Source organism: Drosophila gunungcola, chromosome 3R (genome assembly GCF_025200985.1).
Source record: "Drosophila gunungcola strain Sukarami chromosome 3R, Dgunungcola_SK_2, whole genome shotgun sequence".
Lineage (NCBI taxonomy): Eukaryota > Metazoa > Arthropoda > Insecta > Diptera > Drosophilidae > Drosophila > Drosophila gunungcola.
In genome coordinates this window covers 28,992,969-29,014,740 of record NC_069139.1, presented here as the reverse complement: position 1 = coordinate 29,014,740, position 21,772 = coordinate 28,992,969, and the positions used below count along the sequence as shown (strand labels likewise).

Below are 21,772 nucleotides of genomic sequence, written 5' to 3'. Positions count from 1 at the left end.
TTAAAGAAGTCTAGCAAAATAAAGAGAATTTCCGTCATATTTTACAGAACTAACACGACAAAGGGAAAAATGCATCTCAAAATTTGTGCAGTTTATGGACTCGATACAGTTTCCACATTCACCGCACAACGATGGTTTCAATGTTTATACCCCTTGCTCGTGGAGTAAATGGGTATAATGTTTTCGTTGAAAAGTATGTAACAGGTAGAAGGAAGCGTTTCCGATTATGTAAAGTATATAGTCTTGATCAGCATTAATAGTCAAGTCGATCTAGCCATGTCCGTCTGTATGAGCGTCCAGTTCTCGGAAACAATAAAAGCTAGAGATTTAGGACTTGGCATGCAGATTCCATTAGTTCCTATGCAGCGCAAGTTTATTTTAAAACGGAGCCACGCCCACTATAATGCCCAAAAATTGTTAAAGTATGTACTGTAGAACGTAGGTGTTGGTGTCTGTGTGTGCGTTTTGGTCATATCTATCGGTAGACACAAAATCGAGCTATTATTTTAGAAGTTAAGGGTTTAGGAAGTTAGAAGTTAGCGTATGGTGACTGGCGATGAAAAGTGGGTCACTTACGACTACCTGAAGCTCTGTGAAGCGGTCCAGACGGTGGCCAAGCCCGGATTGACGGCCAGGAAGGTTCTGCTGTGTGTTTGTTGGGATTGGCAGGGAATCATCCAACAACTGGACATCCTTGATCAACAGAAGCCGAGTTGTCTTCCATTGGGACAACGCCAGGCATCTTCAATGACGCGCCGGAAGCTCCGAGAGCTCTGATGGGGTAATTTAATTGCACACACTGTGAGTACATACCCGTAATTACAGTAATTACCACCTGTTTCTGTACATGGCGAGCTTGGTAGTCGGAAGTTAGCCACCAGAGCTTTTTGAGATTTTGGCCAAAGGGGGGGGGGCGTGCTTCTACAAGAGGGACATCTTGTTTGACTAAAATCACTTGATTGTAACCAATTTTATAAATAATTAAAAAATCAATTAAAAACCGCATGACTCTTTTGACACCCTTTTATATATGTATATATTGAAAACAAATCTGGAACTCTTGAAAAACTGTGCTCCAATTTGGTTAATTGCTGGAAGTGGAAAAGGGTCTGTAAAGTAAACGCCAGCGAAATCAAACTCCCAATTTCTTAGTTGTCGATTGCTGTTTCTTTAATTGTCTCGAAATGGGAAGCTTACAACTAGTCAACACAAACTTACGAAACTTCTCGCCAAGTTACACTATGCCTAGGGCTAATACTAGGTGGTATGCTAACTATAACATATAGTAGTTAAATATAATACGTTGTGCGTGATAAATTCGCTGCAGATCTGATTCGGCGACGGTCCGCCAGTCCGCCAGTCCGTCCTACTTGGCCACCTCCTTCCAATGGACGATGGCGCGCTGCTCGTCCGGAGCGTCCTGGAAGGGACGGCTGCCGTCGGAGTGCACGTACTCGTTCACCTGGAAGTTGAGGAGCGTCTTGTAGTGGTAGACGTCGGCCAGCTGCTGCGTCAGCGGACTGGTGTTGGTGGTGAAGATGCCGGCGAACTGCTTCTCGCGGGCCACCCGCAGCACCTCGTGCTCCATGAAGTGCATGCAGGCGATGTTCTCGCGGGGATTCAGCTTCTCGGCGGTGCCCATCATGAACGAGTGCAGGATCTGGTTGGGTCCCTTGGGCAGGTAGTTGTCCCTGTGCGGAGTGGCAGTGAGTACTCTGGTCCTGATGCACGGATAATACGGGTGAACTCACCTGATTGGGCCCTCGCAGAACTCAAGGAACTCGAAGACGATGAGCAGCTTGGACTTGATGTCCACCTCGGGCTCGTTCCGGGCATCAAAGTTCAGCGCCGTGCCAATGATGCGCTCTGTGTTGCGATCGTAGATGACGAAGCTCAAGTCCCGCTCCACCAACACACTCCAGATGTCCTACGGCATTGTTGGATTGTTGGGAATCAAGTCTGGTTAAGGCCACCGGAATGGTACTAACGCAGGGTACTTACGTTTAGGATGTCGCTGTAGTCGCTTCTCAGAACGCCAGGCTTGAGCCACTGCTCCAGGTCGGCCTTGTTGTAGAAACTGGCCACAATGATGCTGCAACGGGAGTCAGGGAATTAGCGTATTGGACAGCTAAGCTAAGCTCGGCCTGCAACTCACTCGATGACCTCCTGGCGGTGCTCCAGGCGCAGTGGCACCGCCTCCATCTTGAGGTGCGGACAGGCGTTGAGGGACTCCTCCTCCAGCTGCACCGTGTCGTGGTTGGCGGCCATCCGCTCGATGATCTCGCCCAGGTTCTTGGCCGCAATGAACTCGGAGATGCCGATGTTGTAGCCCTTCTCGCGCAGCAGCGTCACCGTGAAGATGGAGTTCAGCGAGTTGCCGCCCAGCTCGTAGAAGTTGCTGTGGGGCGCCAAGGTGGCCCGGGTGGAGCGCCCGATCACGCCGCCCACCGTCTCGAACAGATCCCGGGCCGTGAGCTTCAGCTCCTCGGGCACCTGGGAGTAGTCGAAGTCCAGGACGATGCTGCAGTCGCCCTCGTTGTTGTTGGCCGTCTCGTAGGACTTGAGCAGCGCCTGGCGGTCCACCTTGCCGTTCACCAGCAGCGGCACCTGCTCCAGGATGACCACCTGGGGCGTCATGTAGTCGGCCAGCTTGTCCTTGAGGCGCGCCTCCATCTGCATCTCGGTGACCATGGGGGCGTCGTCGCGCAGCTTCACAAAGGCCAGTATGGCCTGGTCCACCTGGCCGGCATGGTAGCACAGCACGATGGCCTTCTCCACCAGCGGCAGCTCGGCCACGTTCTTCTCCACCTCGGACAGGTCGACGCGATGGCCCCTGATCTTCACCTGCGAGTCGGTGCGTCCCTCGTACATGATGCTGCCGTTCTTCAGCGATCCGTAGTCGCCGGTCCGGTAAAGACGTCCGTACTCTGTTTGGATTAGAGTTTGGATTAAGTATACTCGTATGATGATGAAATGGATATATTAAAAAACCTCTTCTCGATAGTCAAACTTACTCTTCTCCACAGCCAGCGGATTGCCCAGGAAGCGCTCGGGATCGCGTCCGTTGACATAGCCCGCAGCCAAGTTGAGACCGGAAGCAAAGATCTCCCCGATCTCGCCGTTCTTGACGGGACGATAGTCGGCATCCAGCAGATAGACCACAGTGTTGGATACGGGAATGCCTGCGGCAAACAAAGGGCAGTGGGTTAGTTGGACCGCTGGAAAGAAGTACTCGGGAATCGGGAGTCGGGGATGGAGCTCACCTATGGGCACATTGTCGTACAGACTCAACTGCTTCTTGCTCTCGCAGGCAAAGTAGGTGACGTCGCCCATCACCTCGGTGGAGCCGTAGAAGTTGTACAGCCGATGGACGCCCTCGTCGAAGTAGTCGAAGAAGCTGCTGGCCAAAGCCACGGACAGGGGTTCACCGGAGCAGACCCAGATCTGGAGGTTGTACAGCAGCTTCTGGGCCGCCCCGCCGCCCTCCATCTTGAGGTACATGAGCAGCGAGCGCAGCAGCGTGGGCACCAGCACCAGGCGCCGGATCTTGTACCGCTCCAGCAGGGCCACCAGCCGCTGCGGGTCCCTGGTCACCGCCTTGGGCACCACGAGGATGGCCAGGCCGCACATCAGGGGGCCCCAGAGCTCGGCGATCGAGTCCACGAAGGTGAGGGCCGTCTTGAACACGCTGACCGCCTCGCTGGCCGTGTAGGGGAACGAGGACCACTGCCATTGGAGGCGGTTCAGGATGCTCTCGTGCGGCAGGCGCACGCCCTTGGGCACCCCCGTGCTGCCCGAGGTGTAGAGCACGATGGCGATGTGGTCGTTGCCGCCGCGCAGCATCTCCTCCGAGACCAGGTTGGAGCCGGCCAGCTGCAGCGACTTGGCGTACAGCTCCGTGGCGGAGAGCGTGGGCGTGCCCTGGAAGCGGCCCGAATCGATGGCGTCGTCGCGGACCACCAGCGTGGGCTTCGCCTCCAGCAGGATGTGGTGGATGCGGTTGGCCGGGAAGCTGGGGTCGATGGGCAGGTAGGCGCCGCCGGCCTTCCAGATGGCCAGCAGCGTGGTGACCAGGCCCTCCGACGGCTGCATGCACACGGCCACGATGAAATCCCCGTCGCTGTTCGGCTGCAGGAAGCGGCCATGGGTCTCGGCCACCAGGAGGCGGGCCGCCCGGTTCGCCCGCTCGTTCATCTGGCGGTAGCTGCTCTGGCTGGGCGCCATTCCCAGTCCCGGGGCGTCGGGCTGGTAGATCAGGGCCACCTTGTCGGCGTGCCGCAGCTGCTGCTCCTCGAAGATGCGGTGCAGAGCTCTCGGCGCGAAGTCCTGCTGCAGACCCTTCACAATCGACAACTGTGGCAGCGAACCCATGTTGAGATGGTGTTTTCTGTGAGGGGCGTGGCAGGGGCAGAGGCAGGGGCAGGGGCAGAGGCAGAGGCAGTGGCAAGCAATTAAATTAAAATATGCAAGTGTCAAGTCGGCTTAAACTTGTATTATGCAACGTGGGTTATTGCCTTTTTGCCTTGCCATGGCAATTACATTCATTCATCGTACATGCATTTTTATAACACCATTAATGGAGCGCTCTCAAACCAATTATTATTTATGCAATACAAATGTATTCTGTTAAGCTGCAGAAATTTGAATTTAATCATATTTACTTTACATATCATCTTGATTTATTTATTAAATGTGAATGCTACAAGTTTTCCCCAATGTGTCAAAACAAATTTAAATCCAAAACTGTTAAATTATTAACAAAAAAATATATGTATATTTGCGAAAACATTTATTTGCATTAACTTTTCCACTCATTTAAATATATTTCAGATTACTATGTTGTAAATTGTTTAGTTATTTTCTTGTTATTTATTATGTGGTGATATAATTTTTATTGATTTTTAAGTGGTAGTTAGCCACAGCCACATATAATTAAATATTATGGCGACATTTATTATCTCTACTCTTAGCACCATATTTCCATAACCTATCCGACATACTTTAATAACTGGTTTGTTTAGTAGGAAACTAGTGCTCCTCTTTCAAATTACTTTGTATTACCTCTTTACGGCTAATTACGGATAAATATATGAGGGCTTTACTATAAGTTGGGATCTGTTCCGCTTTTGGTAATCGAACTAGCACATCTTGCAGTACTAAAACTAAATTACATTGCTATAAATAAAGTTGATTTGATTTTTTTTAGATACATAGATATCCGATTCTGGCGGGCGATTGTTGAAATTTAATAGCGCGGTCGTTGGACTTGGCCAGAAGCCTAAACAACCGCTCGGAATGCGGCAAGTGAGCTCGTTAATTGCATTGGGCAATCCAATTTGGCAATCCAGTCCGGACTCTGTCCCATTTGACGTGCCGCCATAGATTTGAGTCGAAGGCAGGCCCCAGGTTGCTGGAGGTCTTCAAGCTGCGCTAACCTCAGGCTCATGTTCGTTAAGTTCCATTGGCGTGTCATAAAAGCCAGATAAAGTGTCATTGTGCCGACCATTTCTGGTGTCCGAGGCTGTATCTACTACCTGTATCCGATTCTGCCTGGCTCCAATGTCAAGCGCTCTAGTCCCAAGAACGGCAATTACGCGTACCCCCGGCCTTAGGTAATGTTAATCTCTGATTCGGATTTAGCACTTGATTTGGATTTGATTTGAGAACCAAAAAGGCGTTGGCACATGGAAAAGCAAGGTGGCCAGGAAGCTTCTTGGGCCACTGCGGTATGAATTATTTATTTGTTTCCGCTTCTTCTCCGTCTGAGGAGGAAATGGAGTGGAAGTGGAAGTGGATGTGAAGGTGGAAGCTAGTTGTAACCATCGCGGCTGGTAAGCGGCAAACAAGTTCTACTTCAATTGCGCAATTTTGAAGCTTAAAATCACGGTTGGCCAAGTCTGGTCTGCTTCTGGTTCTGGGTCTGGTTCTGGTTTCGGGCTTGCTTGCTTCGGGCTCTAAATTCTTGACTGGCACACATTTTTTTTTGGCAGCCAAGCAAATTACAACGGCTTACGCGGCGTATACGTAACGAATTCAAGGCTAGGCAGAAATCATTTCCCAAGCGCCCATTACGTATGCGCCGTGTGAGTCCAATTAGTTTGTTCAGTTGCATACACAACGTGTGTGCTATGTTGGCCGACCATACACATTCGAGTGTCTCGCTGCCAGCATATAGTAGTAGGTATACCTATGTACACTATATCTGCATACAATGCTGCTCACTGCTGCATTGTCTTGGTCCCGCGGCTCGAGTGCATTCTTGCGCCCCTTTGGTTCTTAGCATTTCACATCATCGATTTAATGCATCCAGCGACTTCTGTTCACCTTCGCTGCCTCCGTTGATGAGGTGAAATCCATGCGGCTGATTTAATGATATTACTGTTGCCCCTGTTGCCATTAAATCAACGAAAAAAAAAAAAACCATAAAAAGCTGGGTGCCAGTGGCCCGATCAAAAAGCATTTAAGACCCACACACCGAGCAGAGTACGAGTACGAGTGCTGCTTATAGTTTTCCGCCCAAGGTTGCAATCGCGTTAGATTGTTTTCAGTGGCTTCTGAGGTTCTGGGGCCTGTGGAAAATCGTTCCATAATTATCAGCGTGCCACGTACTTGTAATTTACATAATTATTGGCTGCATTTCGGCCGGGTTGAATGACTGTTGCTACTTGGAACTGGCTGCTTTTTCCCGATCAACAGCATTGCCTAAGGTCGCTAGGTCTGGGTCTAGTATCTAGTATCTCGTGTCGCTCAAATGTTTCCGCTGGTGGCAATTCCGAGGAGTGTGGCTAATTAATTTGTCGAACCGTCGTGGCAGGCGGTCAACCCAAAAACCAAAACACAACTGTTCTCTCTGCTCTTCCATTGGGTGCACTACATACTACGCTTTTGCCGCGACTGATTTGCTTAATTGAGTAAAAAGCGTCTAATTTAAGCCGTGGTGGGGATCGTGCACTGCATCTGCACGGCATTGGGGGTCCTCCCCGGTGAGTGAGATCTGTTTATGTTCGTGTGCGAGTTTTTCCCCCACCGCCGCTCTCGCTTGCTGCAGTATTTCCGATTGTGAGTCAATTGGATGACAAGCTCGTATAGCAAAAAAACGCGCTCAAGAACACAAGCCCAACAAACCCAACAAATCATACAAATTCCAACGATCTCTGCAAAGAGTCTTACGTCAATGGGGGAATCATTTCGCGAGCTCATTAACGGCCAGGTCCAAGGCGGCAAATGCGAATGCAAATGGTGCATTATTAACAGTTTGTAATCGACTCGCGACACGCGTTTAGCAAGTACTTAACATAATTAATAGCCGATCACTCTGTCCAATGACTCAATTGCAATTATAAATCCATCACCGCTGGCTACCGGCCACAAGTATACGTCGTGGTGGCCGCTCTTAATAGTAATTCACAGATGTGTGGCGAGCTATTTGCTAGCCACAATAAGACAAATTGAATTTCGTTTGATGGATGCTTATGCAGCCTTCGTTATGTGGATGGCTGGTCTGACAAGCCAAGTTGTTGGGTAAGAACCAGGTGCTAAGTTATGGAAAAGCGACTGCAACTGTCAGAAGATTTTAGTATCTTTATTTAATAGCTGCGCTAATTAGTTTACCCCTTGTACCATTACATTTAATGACCCCGCCCCGCCTTGAATTCTGTTTGCCGTTTGCATTTCGAGTGCACCGTCTGGGATTGAGCCGTTTGGCAAATCAAGTTTCCTTTTATTTTAAGCACTTCGCTTACTTCCTCGAATTGTGACGTTTTTTTTTTTATTAAACTGGTTAGGTACACAAAACTGAGTCTCTGTTTTGCTTTTAGAATCCAGAGCAGTTCTCATCCGTTGGCATTTTAAAAATCATACAAATTGAGTTCAATTTTTGTTAGAAGCGCAAAAGGCGAAAAGTAATAACTTTGTATCCATTATGGTAAGAAAAAAACCTTAGCCCACAAAAAATGTTCGACGAGTGAAGCGAGGCGAAAAAAGTTTTGTTCTATTCATTATTTATCAGTTAAAACTAATTAGATTTTTTGCTGTTCTTCTTCTCGTAATATTCTCAGCTCGCTGAATGTTATATAATTTCAGTCGGAAATGATGCAACTTTGTAATAAACTGAGGAACTTGATTTGGGCATTATATTACGCGAGAATTATTTTGTTAACAGCTCCTCAGCATGCATGGCAAGACAATTTGCATAATAATTTCGGGAAAGCAAGCTTGCCGAATAATTAAAAATATTCGATTATCACGTATACGTACCGTGGGCTTTAAAAGTTATCTTGTCCCTTGATAATTTGAACAGCTTTTGTATATCTCTTTCAAATGTTTGTCTGTGGCCGTTTAACACTGAGCACGTCTCTCTTGATTTTAACTATTTCCTTATAGGTGAGTCTACCAGATCGAAAACTTCCTTTTTGGTCACTTCACTTGCGTTTCACTTTTGATTTTGGTTGACAGCCAAAAAAACTTGCAACGCTCTTTGGAAACTTAACGTGCTATGTACTTGTAAACGGCGCTCGCAGACTAATCAGAATCCCAGCACCCGACTATCTTATATATCCGTCCGATCCGCCGCAGTCTCGGTCGCCGCGGGCTGCGCAGTCGCAGTCGCAGTGCTGCGCTGAAGAATGGCAGAGCAGCGGCAGCGGCCGCGGCAGAGCCCAGAATGACAGAAAAAACCAGTTCCTGCTCTTACAGCCGCTGCAATTACCGCTCGCAGCATACTACATGTGCGGATGCCAGATTAGAATTTGTATCTGTATCGCTAGTTTGGCTGCCATTTTCAGCGGACCGGTGACGTAGCAAATAAAATGAAATTCCAGGCGGTTCCTCACTTGCTAATTGGCGGGCAAAGGCAAAGCACACAGTTTTGGTTGTTTTCTATTTTCTAGCCACTAACGCTTGGAAATCCCTGGCATGACACACAGCTGAAAACGGTTCGATGAAAGCGAGATACCACTGACTAGACCCAACTAGAATGCCGCATTTAAATGGGTTTGTCCTTCGGACCTGTTTTCAGTGATTGGAAAAGTAAAGAGGCGCAAGTAAATAACAGCCTCATTTTCGGCCTAATCAATACAGGAACAGAAATCAATGCAGCTTAACCAGTTTTTGGTAATGATGATTTGTATTTTCAGATGTATTTGAGTAAACTATTATGTTCTTATATTGCAGCAAGCAGGCAGGAGATCTATAATATCATATAACAAAAATTTGTAAAATGTTATCAAGTTATTTGGTAAAAGTGTAGTGAGTATCATTCATTCATTAAATGCAAATGTTCTACTACCTAAACACTTCTCATCACTGTCTACTTTGTGCTAGTGTAAAAATCACAACTCTGCTGGCTTTTAAAAGCTCGAATTATATTTGAACTTGGCTGTGAATGCTATTACATCTTTATTACTACTACGTTTAGTTACTTTTAATTACGAAATGGTCGAATATACGACTAGCCAAGCTTGAGGAGACTGTAACCAAGAGTGATTGCGATTTGCCCCCCGACTGTTAGTATTTCTTACCGTGCGAAATCGAAATCGCAATTAAAAATGGAATTTCACATGGTCCGAGGATCGGTGCAATTTGTAGATGGTTGCTGTAGCTGTCAGCTGAGTCGGTCCTCATACATATGTGAAAGGGATTGCTTCCCATTACGGAGTCGGTGTGAAAACTGGCAGTTGCATTACTGCGCCGAGGCGCCTGTCCCCTGACTTTTAAGTCAATCATCACTCAATAAATAGCGGCTGCTTACGAATGCAGTTGCGATCGATCCAATCGTAGAATGAAATGGACGTCGTTAACAGTAGACAAGTCTGAAGTCGATCATTGTTCGCAGTACCAAGGTTAATCAGTTAATTTATTGAACTGTTTAAAGAAAGCCCCGGCACATTCGAATGTCCAGGAATCCGAAAACAATATTATGTTCAATTAATCGACTATTAATTAGCCAGCCAAAGCTGCAAATCTAAACTACGATGCGGGCAAGGAACTTGAAACTTTCGAATGGCATCATTGCCGTACAATGTGATCTTATTTGCATGCACAGCGATCAATTTAATTTCAATAGACGGTAATATGACAGCTGATCGATTAATTAAGGAATAGCTAATATACTGCTTTTTAATTTTAGTCGCGAGCACTACCTAGCCGATATGTAAATGAACACGCTACATATATAAATACATTGTTGTTTTAAATTCAATTAAATTCCTTTTTCATCGATTTTATCCCAATCAATTTTTTATGGGATCTAATAAAAAATTGGTTCCATAAAAATAATTGTCAGCAGTTAAACGATTTCAACGCTGGTTGCTGTTGATTGACCATAAAAATGCGGATTTTTCTTTACATTGAACACATTATGGGAAAATGTGTGCAATTGTGCAACTTTGCAATTTTATCACCAGAACTCTCAACTGTGCACAACAACTTGAAACATTTATATTGAATTTTTAATTTTTTTTAATTGCTTGTTTTAATTGACATAACCATGACCGTCCGTTTCTTTACATTCTAGACTTTTATTTTAAAAGCGTTTCACATAAAGTGTTAGCTTCCGTACTTCAATTGTTATATCAATTTGGCGTTCTGCATGATCAGAATAATAAATGACGCTTAGGGGGTTTTCTGCAAACAAGGATTCACATGAAAGTTTCGGCAGTTAATTTTAACTGGTATTTTGTTGAGCTTTGGCTTTTAAGTTGCGTCATTTACCCTCGAAAATGTTATGGCATCGGAGTGGTGCTCGTGAAGTGATCTGCAAGAACTCCCAACTAATTGATTAACAAAATCTCATTGATTTCCATTAACACGAGACACAAAGAGGGTGTGGCCAGGCCAATTTAAATTAGCGCATTGTCCGACCATGTTTACATGTTTGATCGTTTGTATGTGGCAGATGTTAAGGTTCATATCTCGCAATTCACACCCGAGTCACGTTTCCAGATCGCAACGTCAGCGGCCGTGGCGAGGCATCTTTGAAACCGGCTAGTCGTCGGCTGAGCTCGTGCATCCGGACTTCCCCAAAAAGAAAGTGTGACGCATCCGCCATGTCAGCCAGACAATTCTACGAAACGAATCGCTTGTCGGCCGGCCACAATTTTCTCATTTGTTTTTTGCTTTTGTGCTTTTGTGCTTTTCAAGGCACACTTGTGACGCGATAGTGCTGCGGCAACTGAACAGGGAAAAAATCCCCGAAAGTTCTTAATATTCGTACATTTGCTTAAATCTGACTAAAAAACAGTATTTTTTTTATTAATTTACTTTATTTTCATCACCGAGTTTAAGCAATAGGTTTTTTATTATTATGCTTCCCAATAATGTTTGATTTCAATACATACATCTGATAAAAAAGAAATAATAATAAAACTTGACAAAAAATGTAACAATTATTTTAACATTTAATATGACAAAAAAATTTTTTTTAATTTTAATTTACTTTTTTTTTTAATCACCGAGTTGTTATTATTGCACAAAGGTTTATTATTATTATGCTTTCCAATAATATTTGATTTCAGTACTTACATCTGATAAAACAATGATAATAAAACTTGGCACAAAATGTAACGATTATTTAATTTAACAGTTTGATTTAAAAATGCTTAGACATCATCAACCAGTGGCATCTAAAGGATCATATTAATTTAATATTTTTCTAAACCTTGATTTTGAAAATAAAAAAATAATTCAAATAAACAAATTATTTGAGATTGAGGCTTCGAGTTTCTTTCAGTGTGCATTTGCAGGAGGCAGTCGAACTCGTTTTCGCCCCAAAAAGTATTTCCCTAAACAACTCGACGCGGCACAATTTACTGTTAAGAACAGCCGGCGGCTATCGAATTAAACAAAAAAAAATCGACGTCGCTGATTGCTTTCGCATTCGGCTGATCGATTCTTTTGATGTTGTTGTGATCTGCGACTGTGATTTGGCCTTTTACGGTTGGTTTCGCTTTATTACGCATACGTCATGTTGAACATGACAATGACAGCAGCGCTTTTTGTCAACATGCGTACCACAACCATAACCATCTTAATCGCGAACGTGTCGAGTGGCAAGCGGGTAATTAATTGCAAGAATCTGGCCCCTGCACTTACGGAAGTGCCGAGCACTTGACCAGCTGGACAGCTGGGCCAATTCTAATTAAATTACGCGGCCAATTAAACTATCATTAGAGCTGCCATCTACCTACTGATAGTGACATTAATGCTTAGGCGTGGTGCCAGAGACGGGCCACTTGTTCTTGTTAAATGCAAATGTCGCAAAGTGTTAAAGAGGTGATTAAAAAAAAAGAAACGAAATGATATACGAGTAAAAACTAATCTTTTAAAATCACTTGAAAACTTAAGAGCACAGAAATATTTCCAAGATAAGCTGCCTGCAATCGCAATTCACTTTCTAAAGTTGACTATGGCCAAAGCATACGTAAGTTAATCTTAGCTGATTTGGTTCAGATAAATTTTTCTAATTATTCCGATTGTTGTAAAATCATCTTTCGCAGCACATGCAGTAGACACATGCAGATACAATTTTCCCAGATCGTAAATTACCCTCTTTCTTAGGGGCTCGGAGAAATTCTTATTTAAGTTGATAAAACGATAATACAATTGGCCAACAAATTGATGGTATATTTATGACATACTTTAATAAAAATAAGTTAAAACAGCTTCCGCACTTTAGTTTAAATATTTCTGTGTTTTCTTACTAAAATTTAAATTAACATATTCAAACAACTATTTATAACTAAGATTTTAATGTTGCTTTAAATAGGTTACAAACTTATTTGAGGCGATTTTAATTATGTTTTCCATTTAAACGTTGTTGTATTCTTAATTTTACTGATACTAGAAAGGCATAAAACCGCTTGAGCATTAAATTAAATGCCTTCAATAATTTCAGATAAGTTTACGATGGTTAGGACACCTAAACTCACTTAAATGCACACATACCCATTAGAGCTTAAACAAAATGGATATTTCAAGTGAAAACTTGTAAGTTAACTTAAAATGTTCACTCACTTCCACTTGAGAAAACACATTAAAGTCCAGCAAGACCAGTCTATAGAGTTTGAGCTTTAAAGTGATATATTACTCTATGACTTAAAACAGTTGAGTCCAAGTGGTTCCGCTTACAAGTGATTCTAAGACACTTGAATCACTTGCAAATCTTAAAGTCAGTAGAAAACTTGTAAATAACAACATTTAAATATTGTTATTTATTATGATACTTAAATTCGGACGAGAAGGCCGTGTAACAGATCAGATAAGTCTCTCTCAAAAACAACCTAAGCTAAACTTACTATGTATCATCGCCAGTAGTGTATCTTTCCGAAGATACAGAGATGTTTTCTGATATCGGAGAATTAAGCTAATCCAAGTTCCATAACAGAAGTTAGCAAAGAAGCCTTTGTTTTCATACCCGTTGCTCGTGGAGTAAAAGTTCCGACCCAATAAAGTATTTATTTTCTTGATCAGGATCAATCTAGCCATTTCTGTCTGTCTGCCCGTATAAACATTAAGATCTACGGAACTATAAGAGCTTAAGATTCTAGTAATACTAAAGCAGCGCAAGTTTCTTTCAAAACGCGCATACTTTCGCCGACAAAACGGGAAAGTCTGTCGGTGTACACAAAAATGCGAGTTATTATTTCAAAGTTATTGTGCTGTTAAGTCCACTGCCGCCGCTCGGCTGCTGCTCTGCCGAAAAAACAATGCAGTTCGATAGATGGCGCCACCTAGTCGGGGAACTCGACAATAGCGTTATTTCCTACTTATATAAACATTTGTGTTATTTTCTTATAATTTTCTCAAATATTTCAAAGATTTAATCGTTTTTTTAGGTAAACGTAAATGCCGTGACAATAAACACTTTATGTATGCAAATGTTGTGTCTAAATTTAAAAAAAAATCAAAGCATACTCGTACAACAAATTGGAACTACGCACTCATTAAAGGGTTTAAAGGCCAAAAAAAGAGACAAGTCGACGTTCATACGAACAGCCAGACTTTAGACTGATTACGGAGTATAGGCCAACTTCTTTTCACCACTTGCGCCTTGCACCTACATATGTTTCCATAAGAGATCTACTGACCATCTTTTCCGAATTTAACAAAATGTATGCTTAAGGTTTTTTTATTATTAACAAATGGAATTATTAGTCTGCGTCAAACACATTCTATTTAAAGCTTCTTGTGGCAGGATGCTATCAAATAAGAGTCTCCAGACCACTAAAACCCTATCAGAGCACCAACTGCGTATTTAGCTTTCTTTAAGAATAAAGTGTTTTTAATTTGACTTATGTGATCAATTACACCGATAAGGCTCCAGCCATATGTTAATAAACTAATCGCAAGAAGCCAGATTATAAAGATATACGTGTAATTAACTTTCCGGATTGATCGCGTCTACTTAATCAGCAAGTAATAAATAGCACCTGGAAACCTACTAAACCAGTCAGCAGAGTGTTTGAATTGGTAGATAAGAAAATGAGTTGCATCGTTTGTATAGCCGCTAATGTATGGTTTTTGGACCTGAAGAATTAGTTCTCAAGTGGACATATTATGAACTTCAATTAAGCGAACATGATTGGAATGCTTGCCAGTTCATTATTCATTATAATTTTTTTAGTTTTGACTAAGTAAGCACCCGAATTGAGTGGTATCGATAAGATAATAAAACTTCACCCCCATAATATGCAAAAGCAAAACTTCTTGAATGATTTTCAAATAGTAAATTTGCCGGATTATAGTTAAAAAGTAATTCTCAGATTGCGCAGTCACGTTAACGATGGAATGTGAGCCAATCGAAAGTGCCCATATATTCCTAATCCTTATCTAAGGCGACCACCGACGGCGCTTATAAAAGGGGTCGCCCTAGTCCGGATGGGAAACAATCGGTGGTTGGACGCCTGCAGATATGGCGAGAGCCACAGTAGTGCTGCTTATTTCTGGCCTGGCCATGGTCAGTGCCCTCGACTTGGGCCCGGAGTTGAACGGAGGCATCGAACTGGGTGTAAGGGACTACCAACGCCTGAACAAGCTGCGGCACTTGTCGGAGGACTTCTTTAGCCACTACCAGAACGTAACCTTGGAGGACTTGGTGCCCGAGGGACGGCTGCCCACAGTCCAGGACCTGCAGTGTTATGCGGAATTCGCCCAGCTGACCGCCGGTCTGGCCACTGGCAGTCTTTGGGCCTTCAAAAGTAGGTGAGATGGACGTTGAGTGTGCGCAGCCATTTCACTTTTATTTTTTTTTCGCGTAGTGATTGACTCCTGGGGATCGGTACCGGCCGGTATCCTGAAGGGCCACCTCAAGGATCTGGGCCACTACGACGAGTGCGTGGCCATCGAGCAGACCCTGGAATCGAGCCACACTCTGCACGGGAAGTACTGCCTGGCCAGTCTGCCCCTGCAGCCATTGCTTGGCAACTCCACCATGATGAAGATCAGTGTCCAGACGGCCGTTTGCTTTCCCGCCTCCTGCTCAGCCAGCAACATGGACACTCTGCTGCGGCGGCTGCTCAAGCAACTAGTCGGTCTGGAGCTGAGTAACAACCAAACCCTGGTCGGGGAAAGCTCCTGCAAAACTTCGGAGCGTGAAGCCTACGATGCTGTAACCATTTTCACAATGTAAGCTACAAGTATTTACCTCGCCTTAGCTGACCCTTACTTTAGTTTCAAATTAACAGCGTTCTTCTGTCTGTGTTTGGTGGTTTGGTGGCCCTGGCCACTCTCTACGACTATTTCCTGTGTGAGGATCAAAGTGAGTGGGAAGTTTTCCAGTAGTAAGGACCTCATTCTACAATTCTAATCAAATTTTAGAAAAACTGCCCGCCCTTCTGAAGGTTTTTTCTGCGCGTGCCAATTCTCGGTCGCTATTCCGCATCACCACCGAACCCAGTCCCAACGTGATTGAGTGTCTGCATGGAATTCGTGGAATGTCCCTCATTTGGGTGTTCTTGGGTCACGACTACGTAATTGGCATCACGTCACCCAATATAAACACGTACGATGTGTATACTGTAAGCAAAGAGAGTTCTCATTTTTAAAGAAAACTGATTGTTTTGCTATTTTTAGTGGGCGAAAACCCCTTTTATGAACATCATCTATGAGGGCGTGTTCGCAGTGGACAGCTTCTTCTTCATCAGCGGTATGCTCGTCGCAATGGTCGCCCTGCGTTCGATGGAAAGGTGAGTGCTCTCTGCACCTCATCCCGACCCTTTTCCCCCCTAATCCTGTCCTTCTAGGGCCAAGGGTAAGCTGAACATTCCGCTAATGTACCTTCATCGCTATCTGCGCCTCACGCCCATCCTGGCCGTATCTATCCTGGTCTACCTGAAGCTGCTGCCGCTCATGGGCGACGGTCCGCTGTTCGGCAACTGGAACTTTGATAGCTACGATAGCTGCAACGACAACTGGTACTGGACCCTGCTCTACATTCAGAACTACGCTGCTGATCAGCAAGTAAGTGCGCCACAACCACACCCCATTAACACTGTACTCAAGACTGTCTGTTCCACGAAGTGTTTGCTTCACGCCTGGTACCTGGCCATCGATATGCAGCTGTACATCCTTGCGCCCGCCCTGCTGATCATCGTGTACAAGTGGGGCAAGAAGGGTGCCGCGGTGGTCCTGCTGCTTCTGCTGGGACTGGCTGCCTATCTGTTCGGCACTATGGTGATCAATAACAACTCTTTGTAAGTAATGCCCAAGTGGCTCGCTGCTTCTCCGGACTTAACGTTGGACTTTGCTTTGCTCAAAAGGATATTCTCTGGAGTCGGAGTGGGCCCGGACGGCTACAGAGAGGATCTGACGGACCTCACCCACAATAGGGCCTCTGGCTGGCTGGTCGGCTTCCTGTTCGGCTACTTCCTGCACACGATTCGCGGCAAAGCCATCAGGCTGAGTCGTCCTGCCGTCTGGCTGGGGTGGCTCACCTGTCTGGCCCTGCTGTTCACCTGCATCTTCGCCATGCATCCGTACGGCAAGGCCAAGTCCCAGACACTGCCCATCCTCAACGAGGCCTTCTACGTCTCGCTCTCGCGAATCGCCTGGCCACTGGGCCTCAGTTGGGTGGTCTTTGCCTGCATGCAAGGATACGGCGGACTGGCCAACTCCTTCCTCAGCTCGCCGCTGTGGCAGCCCCTGTCGAAGCTCTCCTTCTGCGTCTACATGGGGCACCTGCTGATCCTGAACCTCAATGGTGGGCGCACGCGGGTCAACACCTACTTCTCGAACTACGACCTTGTAAGTTCTCACTTAGTGCTGGTAGAAGTCACATATTTGACCGATTTATTTATTTTATTTATTTCGCCATATGCCATCAGATGCTGCGTTTCTGGCACGACTTTGGTTTTTCGGTCTTGCTCGCCTATGTCATGCACATTTTGATCGAAGCTCCCTGCGGCGGTTTGGAGAGTCTTATCCTGCCCAACCGAAGACCAGCTCCCCAGCCAGAGCTGCAGCCTGCTGAATCCTCCCTGGAGCCGAACCCATCGCCAGCTGATGTAGAAAAGCAAGCCCCAGATCCTGTGAACGGCAGTGCAGCGGCTTCAGCTCCGCATCTGGAAAGCAAGACTGAAATAGAAAGCAACACCACTAGTTAAGGCACACCAAGGAAGGCAAAGCGTCTCAATGTAAATAGCATACTACTCATAATTACATATAGTTCGTACAATATATCAATCAAATCTTACATGAACCAAACTGAGTTTGGAAATGGGAAAAATCTATCTCAAATAGGCCATATGAGTACTTTCAATAGCAATCTGTAAAAGGAACAAAACAAACAGGAAACTTTTCTACTGCGTTTAGCAGAACGTGACTCACTGAGTGGGTTTTTTGCTGAACTTTAAAGTTGATTGCCGCCTGTGTTAGTAAATTGCGATTAGTGATGTTGGCCCGAGTGGCGCACGGGCTCAGTGTACTGCAAACTAATCAAATCGAAGCGGTTTTATTCGGTAAAGGACTAGATTATCGGCAGTCTGAGGTAAAATAAAAGTCTCTTAAAGATGCATATCTGATTTAATGTCAAGAAGCCACATAAACCTCTGATATAATAACGTCTAGGTCTGGGAAATACCATTGCTGATTTGGTTTACTATTGCCGTGATAAGAGCCCGTCGCTATTAACGTTGAGTTGGCTCAACAGAAGCAACAAGGAAACCCCAATTATTATTTCCTTGAAACTAAACACCATTTGATTAGATAGTAATGCGATGAAATACAAAGTTTAATGATCCCTACGTGCCAGATAACTGTTTTTTCTAATCAGCATGTGAAGGACGCTGAAAGTCACTGTATTACAAAATTTTGTTTAATTTGTTTTAAATTAAAATAGTGTAGTAAAATTGGGGCTTAACTGTCTCCTTCACTGCGTTGAAAGCTGTTGACTGAAACTATAATACGCTCTGTAATGGTTAATATGTGGTTTATGTTATATGTCAAAAAATATTAAGATATGAAAAACGTGTTAACATTTTTCTCAAATATGAAATTTATTATCTTAAAATATCTTTCTTAATAGGTCCTTTCTTATTAGGCATACGTACATGTTTATTTTGTGTATACATATTTCTTTCTGTACAGGATACCTAATGAATCTTTCCTTATATTGTCATCTCCCAAAAGTCTCAGCTATTTCAACATATTATACGCAAACGTATGTATACATAGGTATTTGCTTACTTTTTAAATATTATTTTTCATTATACCTTTGCAGATCGTCCGTTGATTGATGATTTTGAACGGACTTGATTGTACGACTTTATCCTAAGGCTCCCAAGTGTACAACCGAAAAAAGAGGAAAAAATATTTAGCTTCCCTGTTTTTAAATGTGTTTAAACGTTTCTCAATTTCAGAATTACGGATTTAATTTTATTTAAATCGGACAACGATATCATACTTTATGCCAGAGGAACGATCGAAAAATGTCAGCCGAAAATTGAAATGAATCTAAGTCTCATTGCTTTTAACATACACGCATTAAAATTGAAGTATAGTTGCTTCATAGAATATTAATTATTTTCGTAATAGTCGCAATGGCGTAGAAGCTTAATGATATTTGCTTTTTTCTTGTATTTAATTTTAAAACAGTTAAACCTTACGGCTTTGCAAAAGGTTTCTTTCGCAGAGAGAACCCCCTTTGAATTTAAAATGGGATTTTTACTTAGAAAATATCATGAAAATATGATGAAAAATTCTAAATATGAAAATGTAAAATATGCGAAGTTGAGATGCGGTTCGTTCTTCAATTTAACAAGAAAGGAAGCAAACTTCGGCAAGCCGAAGTTCATATACCCTTGCAAGAATTAAATATTTTTGAAAACATTAAAATTATGATTTAATTGCGTATATGTTTAAAAACATTGAAGCTATGATGATTTGTAGCTCAATTATTAAATAGTTATTTTATATATTTTTATTATTTCTATGGGAGCTATATGATAATGTCTTCCGATTTTGATAAAATTTAAACCGTAATTCTATAGTAACCATTACTATATGTCGAAGAATTAAAAAAAAAATTAAAAAACAGAAAGGTTATAATTTTTTGTATATTTTTCCGATTTTGATTAAATTTAAACCGTAATTCTGAAATATTAAACCATTACTATATGTCGAAGAACTAAACAAAAAATTAAAAAACAGCAAAGTTATAATTTTCGTTGTATTTTTTTTCCGATTGTTCCTATAAGAGCTATACGATATAGTCGTCTGATTTTGATGAAATTTAAACCGTAATTCTAAATTATTCAACCATTACTACATGTCGAAGAACTAAAACAACAATTAAAAAACAGCAAAGTTATAATTTTTTTAAATTTATTTTTTCGATTGTTCCTATGGGAGCTATATGCTATAGTCGTCCGATCCGACTCGCCTAGTGATACTGATCAAGAATATATATACTTTATAGGGTCGGAAATGTCTCCTTCACTGCGTTGCAAACTTCTGACTGAAATTATAATACCCTCTGCAAGGGTATAAAATTGGAACATATTTTTTATTTCAGAATTGATTTTTAGCCATCAATCACAAATATCGGACTTAATTATTTGTTAATAGTTATACTTACTTGTAAATATAGATCAAACAAATAAAACATAAGTGTAATGATAAGAAAAAGTGATTTGTTATTGGAATTATGCAGCGATTGGTACTTAAAGCCACTTAGAATTTCACGTTGTGTTTGCAAAGTTCAGAATTGTATTAACCACTTGAGTTTCGCCTTTTAACACATTTGCAGAGGGTACATTAAAATTATTAGGAAGTTTGGAACAGACTTTGGAAGCCATTTGTTTAAACGTTTTTTAACTTTTTTATGACTATAACATAGCCATAGGTTAGGCGAAATTAAATTGGTATGCATTTGTTTACAAAGAGAGTCGACATTTAATAAAGATCAATCTTGGATTTTCTCTATAAATTTATTATGCTATCAAAGATGTGTTTTTCAAGCCAGTTTATAGGCTACTGCTTAATAGTTGAAGTGGTGTCAGAAAGTAAACTTTTGTTGTCTTAAAACCTTGTATTTATATATACATTAATACACCACCCTGTATTGTTAGTGATTGCATGCCAGCTTTTACGCGCACTCCATTCAAGTTGCGTCACAGACCTCGACAGTGGTTTAGTTCCCCAGTGATTGTACGCACACCCCAATCTAAACAATCAACTACCCATTTTCCCATTCACTAAAGCCCCGCGGAGTGCTTTTGGCGCCAAAATGACAAACGGCCGGAGGGAAAGCCGAGCGGAAAAGCTCCCGGCTAGCTCGAAAGCGAGAGCTTTGCCGATGCCGCCGCGAGCTTTCGGCAGTTGTTTTGGCCATGCCGGCAAACACGGCGTATGAAAATTGTTTGCTAGAAAAGCGCGCTGTTAGTCTTTTGGAAAACTTGCCGTCGAGCGGTTGGCTGGATCAGTTGCCCTGTCGCGGAGAAAGAAAGAAAGAAAGTTAGTTGGTTGTGGCTTCGTAATTTGGGAGATAGAACAGCCAGGTGCATCGCGGTAAATGGCTCGGCTGCACAACCGTCTTTGTGGCCGACGATTCTCCTCCTCCCCACCACCCAAACTGCACTTTGCTGCGGCCATTAATGTCAACACCGCTGTCAGCTGGCTGCGGTTTTCGGCGGCGCTGTGTTAATGCTTTTAATTACATGCAAAACATAAAAAAGTATTTCGTTAAGTGTTGCCGTGAAGTTTGACATCGGAAATTAATGCACTTGCGGGGGCCGACGGAACAGTTCCACAGTCTATATTCCCCTCCGATCTTGGGTTTTCCGCCGGCATTTCGTAGGTGAGTTCCACTCGCGATGTGTCAACAAAGTGAAGGTGTCTATGATAATGCTATTGAACCAAACTCATGTGCTCTTGATAGTTTGAAAAGTAAATGGCCCGAATACAAGGTAGAACTTCTATGCTTATAAAGGGCTATCATATTGCTGGCTGCTTATAACTACACTTTACAAAAAGACTCTTCAGCTCAAACAAATTTGAGCATAGGTTTACTGATAGATAGCAATTGTGCAAAATTGTTGAATCCCACCTCTGCGACAATCAAGCTGCCACATTAAGTTCTGATCGAATAAATGAAACCATACGACTTGTCGGCATTTGCATACGCGTTTCAATGGTTCTGTGTATCTCTATAGCCCCGACTATTCAATGAACGGTGGCTCAGGCATCGTCATTAATAATGTTTATTTTGTTGATAATATTGATTTCAAAGTATAAACACTGACAAATTAATGCCACTACTAAGCGTAAGCATTCGCAAAGT

At 43.2% G+C, this 21,772-nt stretch overlaps 2 protein-coding genes across 2 annotated transcripts; one reads left to right on the top strand and one right to left on the bottom strand.

Moving 5' to 3' along the window:
• Window positions 1–1,144: 1,144 nt before the first annotated feature.
• Window positions 1,145–8,533, bottom strand: LOC128259787 (zwittermicin A synthase ZmaJ). The gene is made up of 7 exons (XM_052992373.1): window positions 8,257–8,533; window positions 3,264–4,387; window positions 3,015–3,182; window positions 2,156–2,927; window positions 2,002–2,092; window positions 1,752–1,927; window positions 1,145–1,691 (listed from the first exon to the last, which is right to left on the bottom strand). The coding sequence occupies exons 2-7, from the start codon at window positions 4,369–4,371 to the stop codon at window positions 1,367–1,369; spliced, it is 2,640 nt and encodes an 879-aa protein (XP_052848333.1). The 5' UTR covers window positions 4,372–4,387; window positions 8,257–8,533; the 3' UTR covers window positions 1,145–1,366.
• A 168-nt stretch (window positions 8,534–8,701) lies between these two features.
• On the top strand, window positions 8,702–18,948 carry LOC128266680 (nose resistant to fluoxetine protein 6). Its single transcript, XM_053003357.1, has 13 exons — window positions 8,702–9,111; window positions 9,172–9,246; window positions 14,760–15,194; window positions 15,255–15,621; window positions 15,681–15,754; window positions 15,814–16,013; window positions 16,069–16,181; window positions 16,239–16,455; window positions 16,516–16,688; window positions 16,755–17,238; window positions 17,319–17,627; window positions 18,580–18,652; window positions 18,713–18,948. Exons 3-11 carry the CDS (start codon window positions 14,909–14,911, stop codon window positions 17,595–17,597), a joined length of 2,193 nt encoding a protein of 730 aa, XP_052859317.1. The 5' UTR covers window positions 8,702–9,111; window positions 9,172–9,246; window positions 14,760–14,908; the 3' UTR covers window positions 17,598–17,627; window positions 18,580–18,652; window positions 18,713–18,948.
• Window positions 18,949–21,772: the final 2,824 nt, after the last annotated feature.

What these genes read in the sequence shown, in the direction of transcription:
- LOC128259787 (XM_052992373.1), bottom strand. Translation starts at nt 4,371, where the DNA reads ATGGGTTCGCTGCCACAGTTGTCGATTGTGAAGGGTCTGCAGCAGGAC. An exon ending in GTACGACAATGTGCCCATAG is followed by an intron (nt 3,183 to 3,263) that starts GTGAGCTCCATC and finishes TGTTTGCCGCAG; the next exon opens with GCATTCCCGTATCCAACACT. An exon ending in TCCGCTGGCTGTGGAGAAGA is followed by an intron (nt 2,928 to 3,014) that starts GTAAGTTTGACT and finishes TAATCCAAACAG; the next exon opens with AGTACGGACGTCTTTACCGG.
- LOC128266680 (XM_053003357.1), top strand. Translation starts at nt 14,909, where the DNA reads ATGGCGAGAGCCACAGTAGTGCTGCTTATTTCTGGCCTGGCCATGGTC. An exon ending in ACACGTACGATGTGTATACT is followed by an intron (nt 16,014 to 16,068) that starts GTAAGCAAAGAG and finishes TGCTATTTTTAG; the next exon opens with TGGGCGAAAACCCCTTTTAT. An exon ending in GTGATCAATAACAACTCTTT is followed by an intron (nt 16,689 to 16,754) that starts GTAAGTAATGCC and finishes TTTGCTCAAAAG; the next exon opens with GATATTCTCTGGAGTCGGAG.